The sequence below is a fragment of the Manacus candei genome, unplaced genomic scaffold, assembly GCF_025592945.1.
Source record: "Manacus candei isolate 608988 ecotype Guabito, Panama unplaced genomic scaffold, ASM2559294v1 h1tg000028l, whole genome shotgun sequence".
NCBI classification, from domain to species: domain Eukaryota; kingdom Metazoa; phylum Chordata; class Aves; order Passeriformes; family Pipridae; genus Manacus; species Manacus candei.
The window spans coordinates 30,991,252-31,004,549 of NW_026138076.1; the positions used below are offsets into that span (position 1 = coordinate 30,991,252).

At 36.8% G+C, this 13,298-nt stretch overlaps 1 protein-coding gene across 1 annotated transcript in view; it reads left to right on the forward strand.

Moving 5' to 3' along the window:
* Positions 1-13,298, forward strand: part of COL25A1 (collagen type XXV alpha 1 chain) — a 310,364-nt gene that overhangs the window by 176,025 nt on the left and 121,041 nt on the right. The window contains exon 5 of the mRNA XM_051789718.1: positions 11,243-11,260. Coding sequence (XP_051645678.1) covers positions 11,243-11,260 — 18 coding nt within the window. The remainder of the gene's footprint in view (positions 1-11,242; positions 11,261-13,298) is intronic.

Consider the following 13,298-nt stretch of genomic DNA (forward strand, 5'->3'; position numbering starts at 1 on the left):
AATATAAATTGGAACAACTGATTATGCTCATACTGAGAACCTACTTTAGGCATGGTGTAACTTTTCTGGCTTATGGAAGTTTTGTCTGGAGCCTTGATCATGGTGGTCCTATTCATCGCTCTCCAGGTTTTATCAGAATCTTGCTTCTAAGACTCTTCTGTGCTTCCCAGGTATGCTTTGAGATCTTTGTTAGTTTGATGAAGGTCATTTTGTGTGAGTTCTTTTATGAGAGAGTTAATACATGGCTTGCAAACAAGTGAGAGATTGCTGGGATTACAGAATGATGGTATTAAGGTATTAAGAAAGCTCCTGCCTTCCTGCCTGCCTACCTGCCTCCCTCCCTCCCCTCTTTATCTCTCTTTCTTTCTTTAATAGCTTTCCCATCAAAATAAAATCAATGAAGTCTATTGGTGTGGGGTAGTAGTTCAGATCTTGAATGATTAATTTTGTATCAGTGTTTTGAATGAGTCTAAGTGAAGCAATATGTTGTTTCTGAAGGTTGAATGTGATAAAGTCTTCAGCAGTTATGATGGTATCTGTAAGTTTCTGGTCAAGAAGATCAAGCAACCTAACAGCTCCATGAATGTTGTTTTTAAAGAAACCTGCTTCATTTAAACCTCTAAATCCCTACTTTAGAACACAGTTATTCTTACTGTACAATCTCCAGGTGATGATCCATCTAGCTGAGGTTTATGTCTCACACAGTAGCTAATGCAAACTGCTTGAAGGAAGAATTCAGTGAAACTCTGAAACTGACTTTTTTGAAAGAGCCTTGTAGTGCTTCATTTGTCATTGTCAGTAATTTTGCTTTTTGCAGTAAACCAGTTTTAGAGAGGCTCAACTCATCTTTCTTGTACTCTTGTAGTTCACTCTTTTTGCAGTAAATTTTTCTCCTGCCCAAATGATCTGGATTGCCCAAATGGTCTGGATTATTTGGTTTTGCGTGGGTTTTTTTCAGTAATGTCCTGATTGCTGACCAGAGAGACTTGTTGCAGGTTGATTTAGTGCACTTTTCTTCTCCCAGACTTGGAGCAAGTGACTTCTGTACCTGGACTTTTGGCTCATGTTGCTCCTAACAACAATCATTTCCAGTCATTGCAAAAGAACCAATAATATTTCATTAGTAGAGAAATTTAGCTTGCTGACGATCTTATTGATCACATAAACTCTAAACTAAAACTTCACTAAAAAGAAATCTCATCAGACTTGCTGGGAACACTATATTAAATCTAATACATTGAGCCTTGACAAACCTGCAGTTAAACAAAGGAGAGAAAGAAATGAAGATCCGTGGTTTTAATGATATCATGATGAGGAAACCTGACAAAAATGGGGGGGTTGGCTTCTATCAGACTTGAACTAAAATAGGTGATTTGAAAAGGCAGTGTTTCATCTTTCACCTTACCGGAACTTACTGGGGGTGACATGCAAACCTGCTGTTTCAGACAGTTTTTCTTCTTTTTTTTTTTTTTTTTATTTCTCCTCCACATAGGTATTTTTAAATTCGGTCTGACATAGTAACTGGCATGCAGCTCATACAGCTGCAGTAAAACTGGATTCCTGTTTTCTTCTGAATCTCCTATTATATGTGTATTGACATAAGAGATTTTCAGGCAGCTGAAAGTAGCAATCTAACAATAAAATTTATGGTAGATTGTTTAGAAATGTGAAATAATTTAGTCATATAATTTTAACAGGATAAGAGTTTCCGAATTCTGAAAAAAACCCACCAAAACCAAAAAACTCCCAACCCAAACCCTCCCTCCTTTATATAGAGGGTGTTTTTTCAGTTTATAACGAAACAATTATATCTGTTTTCTGTTTATTATATATCTCCTGGTTCACTACTGAGTGCTCTGATGAGTATTCCTTAAATAAAAAGACATCTCTGAAGAATGAGTGGAGAAAAGTAAGAAAATAATTCATACCTCCTCTTTTCCTTTTGTTAGAAGATTCTTTTATCACACAGTACATTTTAACATGTGGTATCTTTTCTTATCTTTTAGGTGAGAATTTTCCAAAGAAATTAATATCTCATTAAAGCTGCCTAAAGTAATAATACTTGCTGTCTCTGACAGGAAGTCTCTAAAGGTTTTGGATGCACTTGCTTACATATTCACTTTCTAACAATAACCCCTAAAATTTTTGAAATATTTACCTGCAGAGTAACCCATATGTAAAAAGATAACTGCTTAAATGGAAAATGACTAATTTTATGTAGCACTGAAAAACTGATTAAAACTATTTTTCTTTGAGAGACATTGTATTTACAATATTCTTGAGGAGTGGAAACTACTTTGCACAAAAACAGACTGAAATTGCATTTATATTCTCCTTCCTCCCCTGTGTTGTCTCTGTCCATTATAGGGTTATGAGACAGGCAGTTAATTGCTAAGTAAATAGTTGGGTACTCTTTGGGAAAAAAAATCTACTGTACAAACAACTTGGCTTTTGAGGATTCTACAAAAAAAAGTGTATGTAATACTGCAGGTAAATATCCAGTGTGGCAACTCAACCCCACATAACCACTGGCTCACACTTCCCTGGTGAGATTGGGATAGAGAATCAGAAGGGTAAAAGTGAGAAAACTCCTGGGTTGAGATAAAAAGACAGTTTAATAGTTAAAACAAAAGCTGCACACACAATTAAAACAGAACAAGGAATTAATTCCACACTTCCCATGGGCAGGCAGGTGTTCAGCTGTCTCCAGGAAAGCAGGGCTCTGTCACACGTAACAGTTATTTGGGAAGACAAACACCATCACTCTGAATGTAAACTTCCTTCCTTTTTCTTCCCCCAGCTTTATACACTGAGCATGACTCCATATGGTATGGAATATCCCTTGGGTCAGTTGGGGTCAGCTGTCCTGGCTGTGTCTCCTCCCGACCTTGTGCACCCCCAGCCTCCTCACTGGAGGCTGAAAAGGCCTTGACTCTGTGATCACTCAGTGATCAGCAGTAACAAAAGCACCTCTGTGTTATTAACACTGTTTTCAGCAGAAATACAAAACATAACCCCACTCCAGCTACTGCAAAACCCAGCACATCGAGCCATTTCATACATTTAAAAGTCATAGTAGAAACCTGAAAAGGAAATGCATAGTCCAGAAGAAAAATTTTCGGTATCCTCTCTAGTATCTACAATAAGCAAACCAATATTTAGTGTATATGTGTTATATAAACCTACTCATCCCTTTCTCTTTCATGTTTTGTTGGTCATCTAGTTTTCTAAAATGTGTTACAGAGACTGTGATAGAGAACACCATGTATTTGGTACTTGTCAGAAGCTACTTGCTAATCTGTAGTAGCAGTTATTTCATAGAACAAAAGAATGTAAACTTCCTTGCTAAACTTGCTATATAGTTTGAACTATATAGCACAGCTCTGAAGATATTCAGGTTTGAGTCTAAGACAGACTATGGCTTGAATGCTTTCTCTAAAATGAATGAAAATGACTTCGAGTATTCCATGAGACTTCCAATGCAATCATGTAATGAACCTCAATAAATATTGTCATATATAGGATTCTTCTCAGTGCATCCTGAAGTAATCCCATGTACTATTTCAGCTCATCTTTCTCATCCAGCCTGCATTGGTAGTGGAGATTCTAATTTTTTCCATTTTTGAAAAGTACTTTCTCTCTCTTTCTAACACTAGAAAGAAGTAATTGAGGAAGGAAGGAAATTACCATGGCTTGCTGTTAAAGATTCAGTATTTTTGTAATGAAAGAATATTATTTTGTTTCACAGTGTTTTCTTTTTCTTCTGAAGAGCATTATGTCTTCATCAAGTTTTACTTTCCTCTCCTGTTCTACAAAGCAAATCCCAGAAGATGTTCCAAGGCTTCAAACCAAATAGCCCTGATAGAAATGGAGTCATGGGAGAAATTCCTCTTATTTTCCATTGTGAGCAGATGCTTCTCTTCAGCCTACTGGGAATTTCTTATTCTTCTTTCTGAGACTCTTCAAGATGCTGCCTACAGTCCTGTAATTCAAGTGCAGGAGCTATGTAGCATCGACAAACAGCAGGCAAAAATTCAACAGTAGTTAGAACACCTATCATTTTAAGGGAGCCCAAGTAGTATTTTTTTTCCTATGATAAAGAAAAATTCCCTGAAAACAGTGCTTATATTCACAATGCAAGCATTGGTACAGATACAAGAGCTGTTGATTGGTCCCTGTGAGCCAACAGTTCAACCCCATAATTTTCTTTCTACAAATACTTGCATAATTCTTTTCTGTATTCATTCATCATAAGAATAATTAAATCTTTTGGGCTAAGTCTGCAGCAGGCTTGACAGTTAAACTTAGCTGCTGGCCCACAGAGCCCTGTGGGGAACTTTATATACTTACCACAACCTTACAGTTGAGTGTTTTAACTGGTAATATCTGTAGTTTATTTTCTAGAAGAAAATTTATTCATAGCCAGAGTTCAGCTCAGCCTTCATTTTTGTACCTGCAGCAGACTGTAAATATTTATGTAAATATTACTAGATAAATATCCTGTATTACCTAGTGCTAGAAAAAAATCTGGAAAAGCTAATAACCTGCAGATGTCTTAAGTTTTGTGGTGTATAGTACCATATTTAGAAATTTCCTAAATAATTATGAGAAAATCGGGGAGTACTTTGTTTGTGCTGCATATGTGGGATCAAGAGGCATAGAAAAGAAACATAATAATAAGAACTGTGCTTTTTTAATGCTTTGGAAAGTGTTGCTTTCTTCTTCCCTGCTACCAGGGAAGGACTGTTCAGAGACAACATTTGAAAGATACTGCAGGTCATCCCAACAGTCACAAACTTTTCATAGGATATCAGCACATAGAAAAGGTGGTGGTCAGGCAGACAACCAAGATGCGCTGACCCGATTTACACTCTCAGCATGTCATCTACTCATGATGTGACAGGAAACCACAGTAAGAGCTGGGGGGAAAGAGAGGTAAGGCATTTTATTCCTGTAGGGCTTCCCAGACACAGTAACTTGTTATTGGATCTGACAAGTAGGTTAGTGCACAGGCTTCTTACAAAGCCAATAATGTACTGAAAATAATGAGTTGGACAATGTGTACATCCAGTCAATGTCCTTGCTCATACTGAGTATGTCTGGAATTTTTGGCAAAGTCCAGGATCTAGGCTTGGAGAAGACAGATAGTTAGGGAAATCACTAGATGATATGGCATCAGTTTTTCATAGTACTTATTATTTTCTTGATAGCTGGTTGAACTAACTTGTTCCTATAGCTATAGTACCTATTAGTAATAGTGCTAAAGGTAGGAATACACACTCCTCAGTGAAGAAGTCAGCAGAACCTGCAGACCTGATTTAGACTAAACTTTTCTGCTGATTTTTGCTCACAAGCCAAAGTAGTGCTTAGGAAGGGGACAAAAAGCAGCAAAGATAAAATGGATCAACACAAAACCAGCAAATATGTTATGTGCTGTCTTCTCAGCAACAGTGATCCAAATCTCTCAGTGTGAGCAATCAGCCCTAGGGGGCCATATGCTTAGGAGAGACAGTCTTGAGAGGGGTGACTGTGAAGCTCCAGGGAGAAAGTCTGGCTGCATTTAAGAGAAAACTTCTCTTCAGCAGACATAAAATAGTGTCCCATTTGCATAGGGCAAATACCTGAGAGCTCACAATTTCAGCCTAAACCACAAATCTGGTGGCAGAAAAACACTACTCTGCCTGCTCTTATTCCATTGTCAGTGAAAGGTAACTTGACTGCTTATTGTCAGAAGACATAGCAAATAAACATTAAATTTAAAATTAATCCAACTTTCTCTAGCCCTCTTCTGTCCTCTGATCTCCTAAATGGGCAGTGGTACAGAACCAGTTACTTAGTTACAACAGTGCACATCCGCTTTAAATCTGCTTTAAATCCTTCGTATAATTTGCATTCATGTAACTAGAACCAGCTTCTGGACTCTGAAGAAAATAGGTAACTTGTAAGGTATCAGTGAGGAAAAGTCTATGTTTCCCAATGGAAAAAAAGAGAAAGCAGGATAAGGCAGAGGACTTCTTGGGCAAAGTGTAGGTGGAAATCTATAGTACATCAGTGAACTGTGTGAGCTAAAGTTTCTTACTAACCATCATTACTTATTATAATGTTAATTTAACTACGTATTACTTATGAGATTTGAAGTGTTTGTTGTTTTCATCTTGCAATGATATGACAAGATTGTTCAGCAAATAGGCTACCTATTCTGTTTTCTCAGTTATTTAAAGAAAAATACGCAAACCAGATGCATTATTTCATATGTTTGGTTATGTTGGGCCACTGTGATTTGCCAAACTAACAATTCTCCATTTCACGTTGAACCTGTGTTTTGTTAAACACCAGCTATTGCCTGGCTGCTTCCCACCATGCTGCTTTTATTAATTCTGTCTTAGGTCTGCTTCTTTTGCTGTTTCTTTTCTGTGCCTTCATTCTCAAAATATCTTTAAGATATTGCATTTAGCTGCTGACATAGTTATTAATCTTCTGAAGTCCACAGTATTCCCCAAGTCTGTTTATTTGTCCTCATCTTCATTGTTTCTCTGATTTAACTGTTCCATTTTGTTTTGACTTTTGATTATCCCAGGGTCCGATTGGTATGGATGGAAAGCTGGTAGGTGATTTATTCAAAACCAGTGCAATTTAGGTCTTGCATATATTCCCTCTTTGCTCTTTTAATTACTCATGCTGAAATGTATATTAGTCACATATTGGCTTCCTTCAGAATAACTTCTTCAACTCTAGTAGCATGGATTTTCAACATATTGCTGAAAAACCTCTTCATCTTTTGTGTCTATCCAAGAAAATGGGGGTCAGCTGTGCTACTCTGTTTCCTTATCATTTTCTATCTGAATAAGATTGGAAGACAGATGTTCCTACTTGGGTGCTCTGTCCAGAGAATGCTCCACAAGTGTAGTTCGATGGGGCCTTTCAAAGAGCTGGATATCCCTTCTGACCACTTATCTATGATTCTTACTGGTTTCCTTTTTCCACAGATTCTTAATTTTTGTGTTTTAATTTCTCTATCTGGATTTTGTTTGCTGATTAGATATGGACAGCCTCATGTCTCGTAATAACTGCATTTGTACAAATTCAAGATATTCTTTAGGGATATGCTGCTTGAATTAAGTTAGACTTAACCTTTAATTTTATACAATGCATTTTTTAATGCATTTGTACTTTTGTGTATATTTGTGTAACTCATACATGTTTGGATGTATGAGCCTGGAAGTTTATGTTCCCAGCTCTTTAAAGATTAACACCATGGAAAGGTGTGAAAATCCAGTTTCTACACTTTCTTGCTCTTGCTTTTGCTCCCTCTTTCTTGCTTTTCAGGATAGCCGTTTTCACTGATGCCTGATACATACTGTCTTTTCTGTCCTTTTACTTACTACAAGCCCCATCTCCTTTTCAAGCTCAACTTGTTGACTTACCGTGTCAACTTTCATTTTCTTCTCTTAAGACTTTTCCTGTGCTCATTGAGGTTTCTTTCTGCTATTAAGTAACTTGTCTGTAAAGTTTGCAGCATACAGTCAATAGGCTTTTCCTTTCATCTCCTCTTTCAGTGGACTGGTAGCTTACCTGTTAACTTCACTACACCATGTGTATGTCCTTTTTTGTTTTAGTATCATTTATGTATCAGCATCTAATGTTAGGTTAAATTGCTAGGAAGGGATTAACTATCAACAGTGGAAGAGCTTCCATCATGGTAATTAGGCTACCAAATATAAGCCCTTTCTTTACCACAAAATAGTGTATTAAGCTGGTAAATAAGAGTACAGAAGGGAAAATTGTTCTGAAGATTTTACTGAAACCATGACATGTTATGCAGCTATACCCACTGTAGCCATGGAGATTAAAAAAAAACCAAAATCAGCATTCAGTATGGATAATCAAGTATGTGAGTAATGATCCAGAGGTTCAAAGCAGCAACAATGAAAATGTACCTGATCAGTTACTGGTGTTGGGACTGATCCCTAAATGCATGCAAAGAACAGCAGTCAGTTGGTAGCTACAATCAATGAATTTTAGAGTATGTAGCAGGTTTGAATAAAGAGATGTTCATTAGAAAAAAAATCATAGAGTAATGCTGACTTTTCTTTAAGAGTATTTTCACCCTGTTTGTTATCTGAAATTAAGAGAAATACTTCCAGCTAAAACATTTTATTCCACAAGTAGCATGAACTGGGGGTGATTTATGCAGTAATGAACCAGGGTGATTTCAGCAGTCCTGGGGTCATTTTGGGAACACAACCAGATGAATTGAGATTGAGCTTGCTCAAATGTGTTATAATATCAGATTGAATTTATGTTAGAGGGTTTTTTAATGAACACAAAAGTAACTCACAGAGCTTTATTCCTGACCCTTTCACAGCATACAAAAATGCGTGAAGGCAAAATTAACAGCCCTTTTTTGTCTCCCATGCTTTGAATTGCTGTTGTGTGACAGTGAGCCTTTCCAATCAAAAAGGTCACTATTTTGATGCCTTTCTACCCGTAGCTTTGTAAGAAGAGCTGATGAGTTCCATAATTCAGTGCTTGCTGCATCCTCTGGGTAATGTCACTGGATCACAAGTGAGAAGGGAAAATTACACTGTAACTGCAGTGGCTGGTAGGACGAGGAGTAGCTAAGAGCATACAGAAATATTGAAGGATTGGAAACCATTGTAAAAAACATAAAATAATTACCTTCACTAATGTAAAGATCCTTCCATGCTAAAGGAGCTCGTAGGTAACAGGTTAAAAAAATCCTGATAAGAGTACTTTTGTATTCATCATATGCATTTACAACTAAATGCAGGAGAATTGCAATATTGACAGCATATATAAACTAAGAGCAGTGCAACTGTTATATTCCCTGATATCTCATAGAATTCTCTGCATAAAGAAACATTGTCATATAAAAATTGATTTTCTAGCTTTCCTCTCTCTGTATTGCAGAAAAGTAATTATAAATGCACAATAACAGAAAGGCAAATTTTAATATTGTTGAGTCTGGGAGTAGAGAACACTTTCATGGGAGCGTGATTCCAATCCTCACATTCAGTTCAGGATATGTTTGTGTTATGTGTGTATGTCTTGTATATCATACATATAGCATGTTACATTGAAGAAAAAAGTCAATTTTCAAATCTCTTTGGTTAAATATATATGTATATAATATTTTTATTTACTTTCTATCATTAAAAATCAACTTTTTGTTGCAACATTTGGTAATTTCAGACCTTCACTTACGTTTTGGTTTTTTTAATACATATGCATTTGAGACAGCTTTTAATGATTTGCCCAAAATGTATTAAAACATTAGATATACTTGTGAGCAAATGCATTCTAAGGTTTGTATATAAGGTTTGTATTCAGAGGCCTCAGTTTAGATAATTTATATGAACTAATGTATTAGCAATACTGCATCAGTAAGCAATTCCTGATGATTTTAAGATCAGGTATAGCATATAATAGATTAAAACCCCCTGTGAGGGGAAGATTGAGGTAAAGTCGGAATGCTGAGGAGTCTCAGTTAATATTCATTAACCCAATGTGATGTGTAACTTCATAGAACTCACCAATTCAGAAAGCTTTACTTAATATTAGAACTTGCAAACCTCAGACAGTAATTTATTTTTTTTAACCTCTATGGTGCAGTGTTGTTCTAAGGAACTAATACAAAACTGCAGCATCTACAACAAGGAATACTTTAGGCTGCATTCAGTGTAAAGTTTAGATAGCCACAATAATTCTGTATTTTACCATTATTCCTCTGTAACATAATTTGTAATATTTCTTGTATTTCAAAAATATTTAAAAATTTTCATGCGAATTTAAATTTTTTTTAATTTAGAGCAAAAAGTCTTATAAGTTGGTAAAAAAAAACAACCAAAACCATTTTCTTCAACTGCATTTCTTGTACACAATTGTTCCCAGTTGAAATGTTTTCTCCCCCATCACCTTTAAAATCACAGAGAATCACAGAATGATTGCAGTTGGAAGGGATCACTGGAAGTCATCTGGCCTAACCTCTCTGCTCCAGCAGAGCTATCTAGAGCAGCTTGCCCAGGATCGTGTCCAATGGCTTTTGAATATCTTCAAGAATAGGGACTCCTCCACAATCTCCTTTGTGCCTTTGGGTATCCCCACAGTAAGAAAAGTGTTTCCTGATGTTCAGACAAAAAAGTTTCTACTCTCCGTAGCAATACTTTCTAGCTAAAATGAAGAGGTTTTATAAGACTTAAAAGCTTTCTCCGTGCTCAGGTTTTGTCAACAGAAGGAAATGTAGTTTCAGTTCAATTGAAATATTATTTAAGTGTCATGAAACACTAAAAGCTAAACTAGCCCTAAGAGTTTAAAGAAATTCTCTTTTTGTAGAGAGAAATATATAAATATTTGTCTCTGTCTTACAGTGTGAGCTGATTGTCTGGGTGATGTAGTTTGTAATCACAGCTAAAATACAGTTTGTTAAAATAATCCTGCTTCATACAAATAATTTTTAATAAATGGGCTACAGTAACTGATGACTTTCAGTGGCTGTCCTAGGCTAGGGACCTTACTGATAGGAAGTCTTCTCTGTAAGGGTTTGCAGCAACAAGGGATATGTACAACTCCTCAGTGGTCAAAGGGTGCCTCTCCAGTTTCCAGGGTTGGTCTAAAGGGGATGTTGATAAATAAGAGAGAGGAGATGCATCAGCTGTCTCTTGGGCTGACTGACAAAGGTTCATCTACTTCTCACTTGGTTTAAAGTTTGGTTATACTTACTTAAAACTGTGGTGCTTGCAGCAAAGGCAGAAAGACTATTGTTTGTTCAACAATGTGTCCTTCCAGTTTTGAGACTTTGTTCGTTCAATAAGCAGTAATTAGCACCTCCTTGAAACATGGAGCTGAGCCATAATAAAGAAAAAAACCCCAATACTTACTTCTAAATCAGCTCAGCATCTGTGGATTCTTTCTCACATGAGAATTGTTAAATTAGGTGTTTCTGTCACTTCTAGTTGTTATGACTGTCTAAAATATGAAGTTTCTGAAATGCAGTTTCAGTCGTGTTATTCTAAGTTATTTATAGAATCAGTTGCAAGAAAGTTCATCAGTTTGAACTAAAACATTCAAATTCAATATAGACGAGTCAAAAATCTAACTTCAATACAATTGCTGTATTTTTTATTATCTCCTTATTAGAAAGTACTGTAACTATTTTCTACTATTTAAGGAGTTAATCTTTGCCACAACTTTCCATAACCTTTTCTTTTTCTTGTTTTTTCAGGGTCAACCTGGTCCTCAAGTAAGTGTCATTTTATTTTCCTACATAAGTAATAGCTAGATACAGGGCCCACCAAACTCAGGTTATCTACAAAGTATTTGGATTTTTTTTTTTTAATCCTAGTCTAATAAGCTAGAAACTGGTAACCATTGCATAATTCAGAAAGGCAAATATTTCCCAAGAGAGAAACATGCCCCCCTGGTACGGTTGAGTTTCCTCAGCTGTTTGACCAGATGGTGGGGTCAACAAAGTAATACTGAATAAAGCAAATCTCCTAACTACGGCTTGAAACTTTGCCACTGAACTTTAAAGCAAGATAAAATAACTTAGCAAATGTGTAGCAAATGTAATACTTCAACTGCTTATTAATCACATGCTAATAATGTTGCTATAATCCAGGCAACCTTCAGTTATTTTAAATATTGCACTGCTAGCTATTTTGATTAATTATATACACTGCTTTGAATTAGTTCTGCTTTATTTAAAATAGTAGAACTTTGTCTTGTGAGCTGTAATTGAAGACTTGGAAATATAGGGACCAAACTTCAGTTCTAAGGTAGAAATAGACCAGCAGAAAGGAAACATTATGTATAGCAGAAATTAAATGTGAATTATTTGAGTAAAAGAGGACTATAAAAATATGAACAAAAAAATAGGAAAAAAAAAAAAGCCAGTGCCAAAGCCCAACTTACTAAACTCAGTTGAAAAACTCAACCTTTCTGTATACTCCAGATGCTGAGTAGGAAGCTTGGTCTGTGGGCCCATCTTTGCACAAGTGAGTTGCCTGAACCAGGATTTCTATGAGGACCTTTTATCATAATCAGAATCATAATTGAAAGTTAAAGCTTTACTGCCTTTTTGACTGATAATTCTTTTAAGTTAAGATTTTCATTATGAGAAGCAAGCATTTTCTTCAGATTTTTCAGTTTTAATCATTATTTTCTGTTGAAAGGCAGACTGCATTAGAAAGCCTCAAACCACTTATTCTGAATGCCCAGTATCCTTGCAGTACCAGACTCCATTTAATAGTATCGTGTAAGTTCATATGATATTGGAAATGACCACTGCCCGTAGCACTTAGGTTTTGCAGTGGGCTCTTGATGTGTGGACTATGCAGAGAGAGAGGTATCTTCAACCTCTGTGCTGCTGGGGGTTGATGAAGAGGGAGATTGTAATTCTGTGTGGCACTCTAGCTCTGAACAAGCTCTGTTGAGGACCTGAGGCATATACTTGAGCCCATGGGCTGCCCTATAGTTGATGTTGACTTGTGCTGCCACCCGTGTCTTTTCCTTCTGGGTTTGGACCCCCACCTCCCACATTTCAGTTGCTTAGCAAGTGTCTCTTGCTTGTAAACAGCTGCTCAGCCTTTAGAACACATATCTCTACGTAAATGCCCTGGGGTAGCTGTAGGCAAAGAACCACAGTGGAGATTGCAGTATTCAGTGCAGTTTCAAGGGCAGAAAGGCAGAGATATCTTGTCGCAATTGTAAGAGAAGTGAGGTGCAAACCATAGGAAAAACCCGCTAAAAGTTTCCCCCCCCAGTTGTATTAAGAGAGAATTCTTACATCCTAACTTCAGTAACTCGTCCCAGTGGAAGTGCTCAGTTCTGGGTCTTCGCCATTATTCTGAGCAACACACACCATTATTCTTAATAATGCCTTTTCCTCCTTTTCAGCTCAAGATGCACTTATTGTGTCAGGAGGATATGTATGTATTTGGCTGATTGAGTCCAGGTATAATTCTTACAAGAGCACTGGTGGGGAAGTCATAGTGGCATCAGACAGTCAAGGGTCGTGTTTGGCTTTAGATCAAGATGCTTAAACCTAGAAGTTTGTGTGTAGATGTTGACTTATGAGGCGTCTAAGCTCTCCTTGCAGTCAGTGAAGGTTAAGTCAACACTCAAAGCACCTAGAAACCTGTTCATCTCATTGTAAACTCCTTGGGTGCAATTACACTGCCTGCATACAGGCATTTGTTGCTGCATGAGATGATCCAGCATCTCCAGCTTAGGCACTGGCTGTTTTATGTCCAAAGGCTGGAGTCTGTGCTGGACCATTG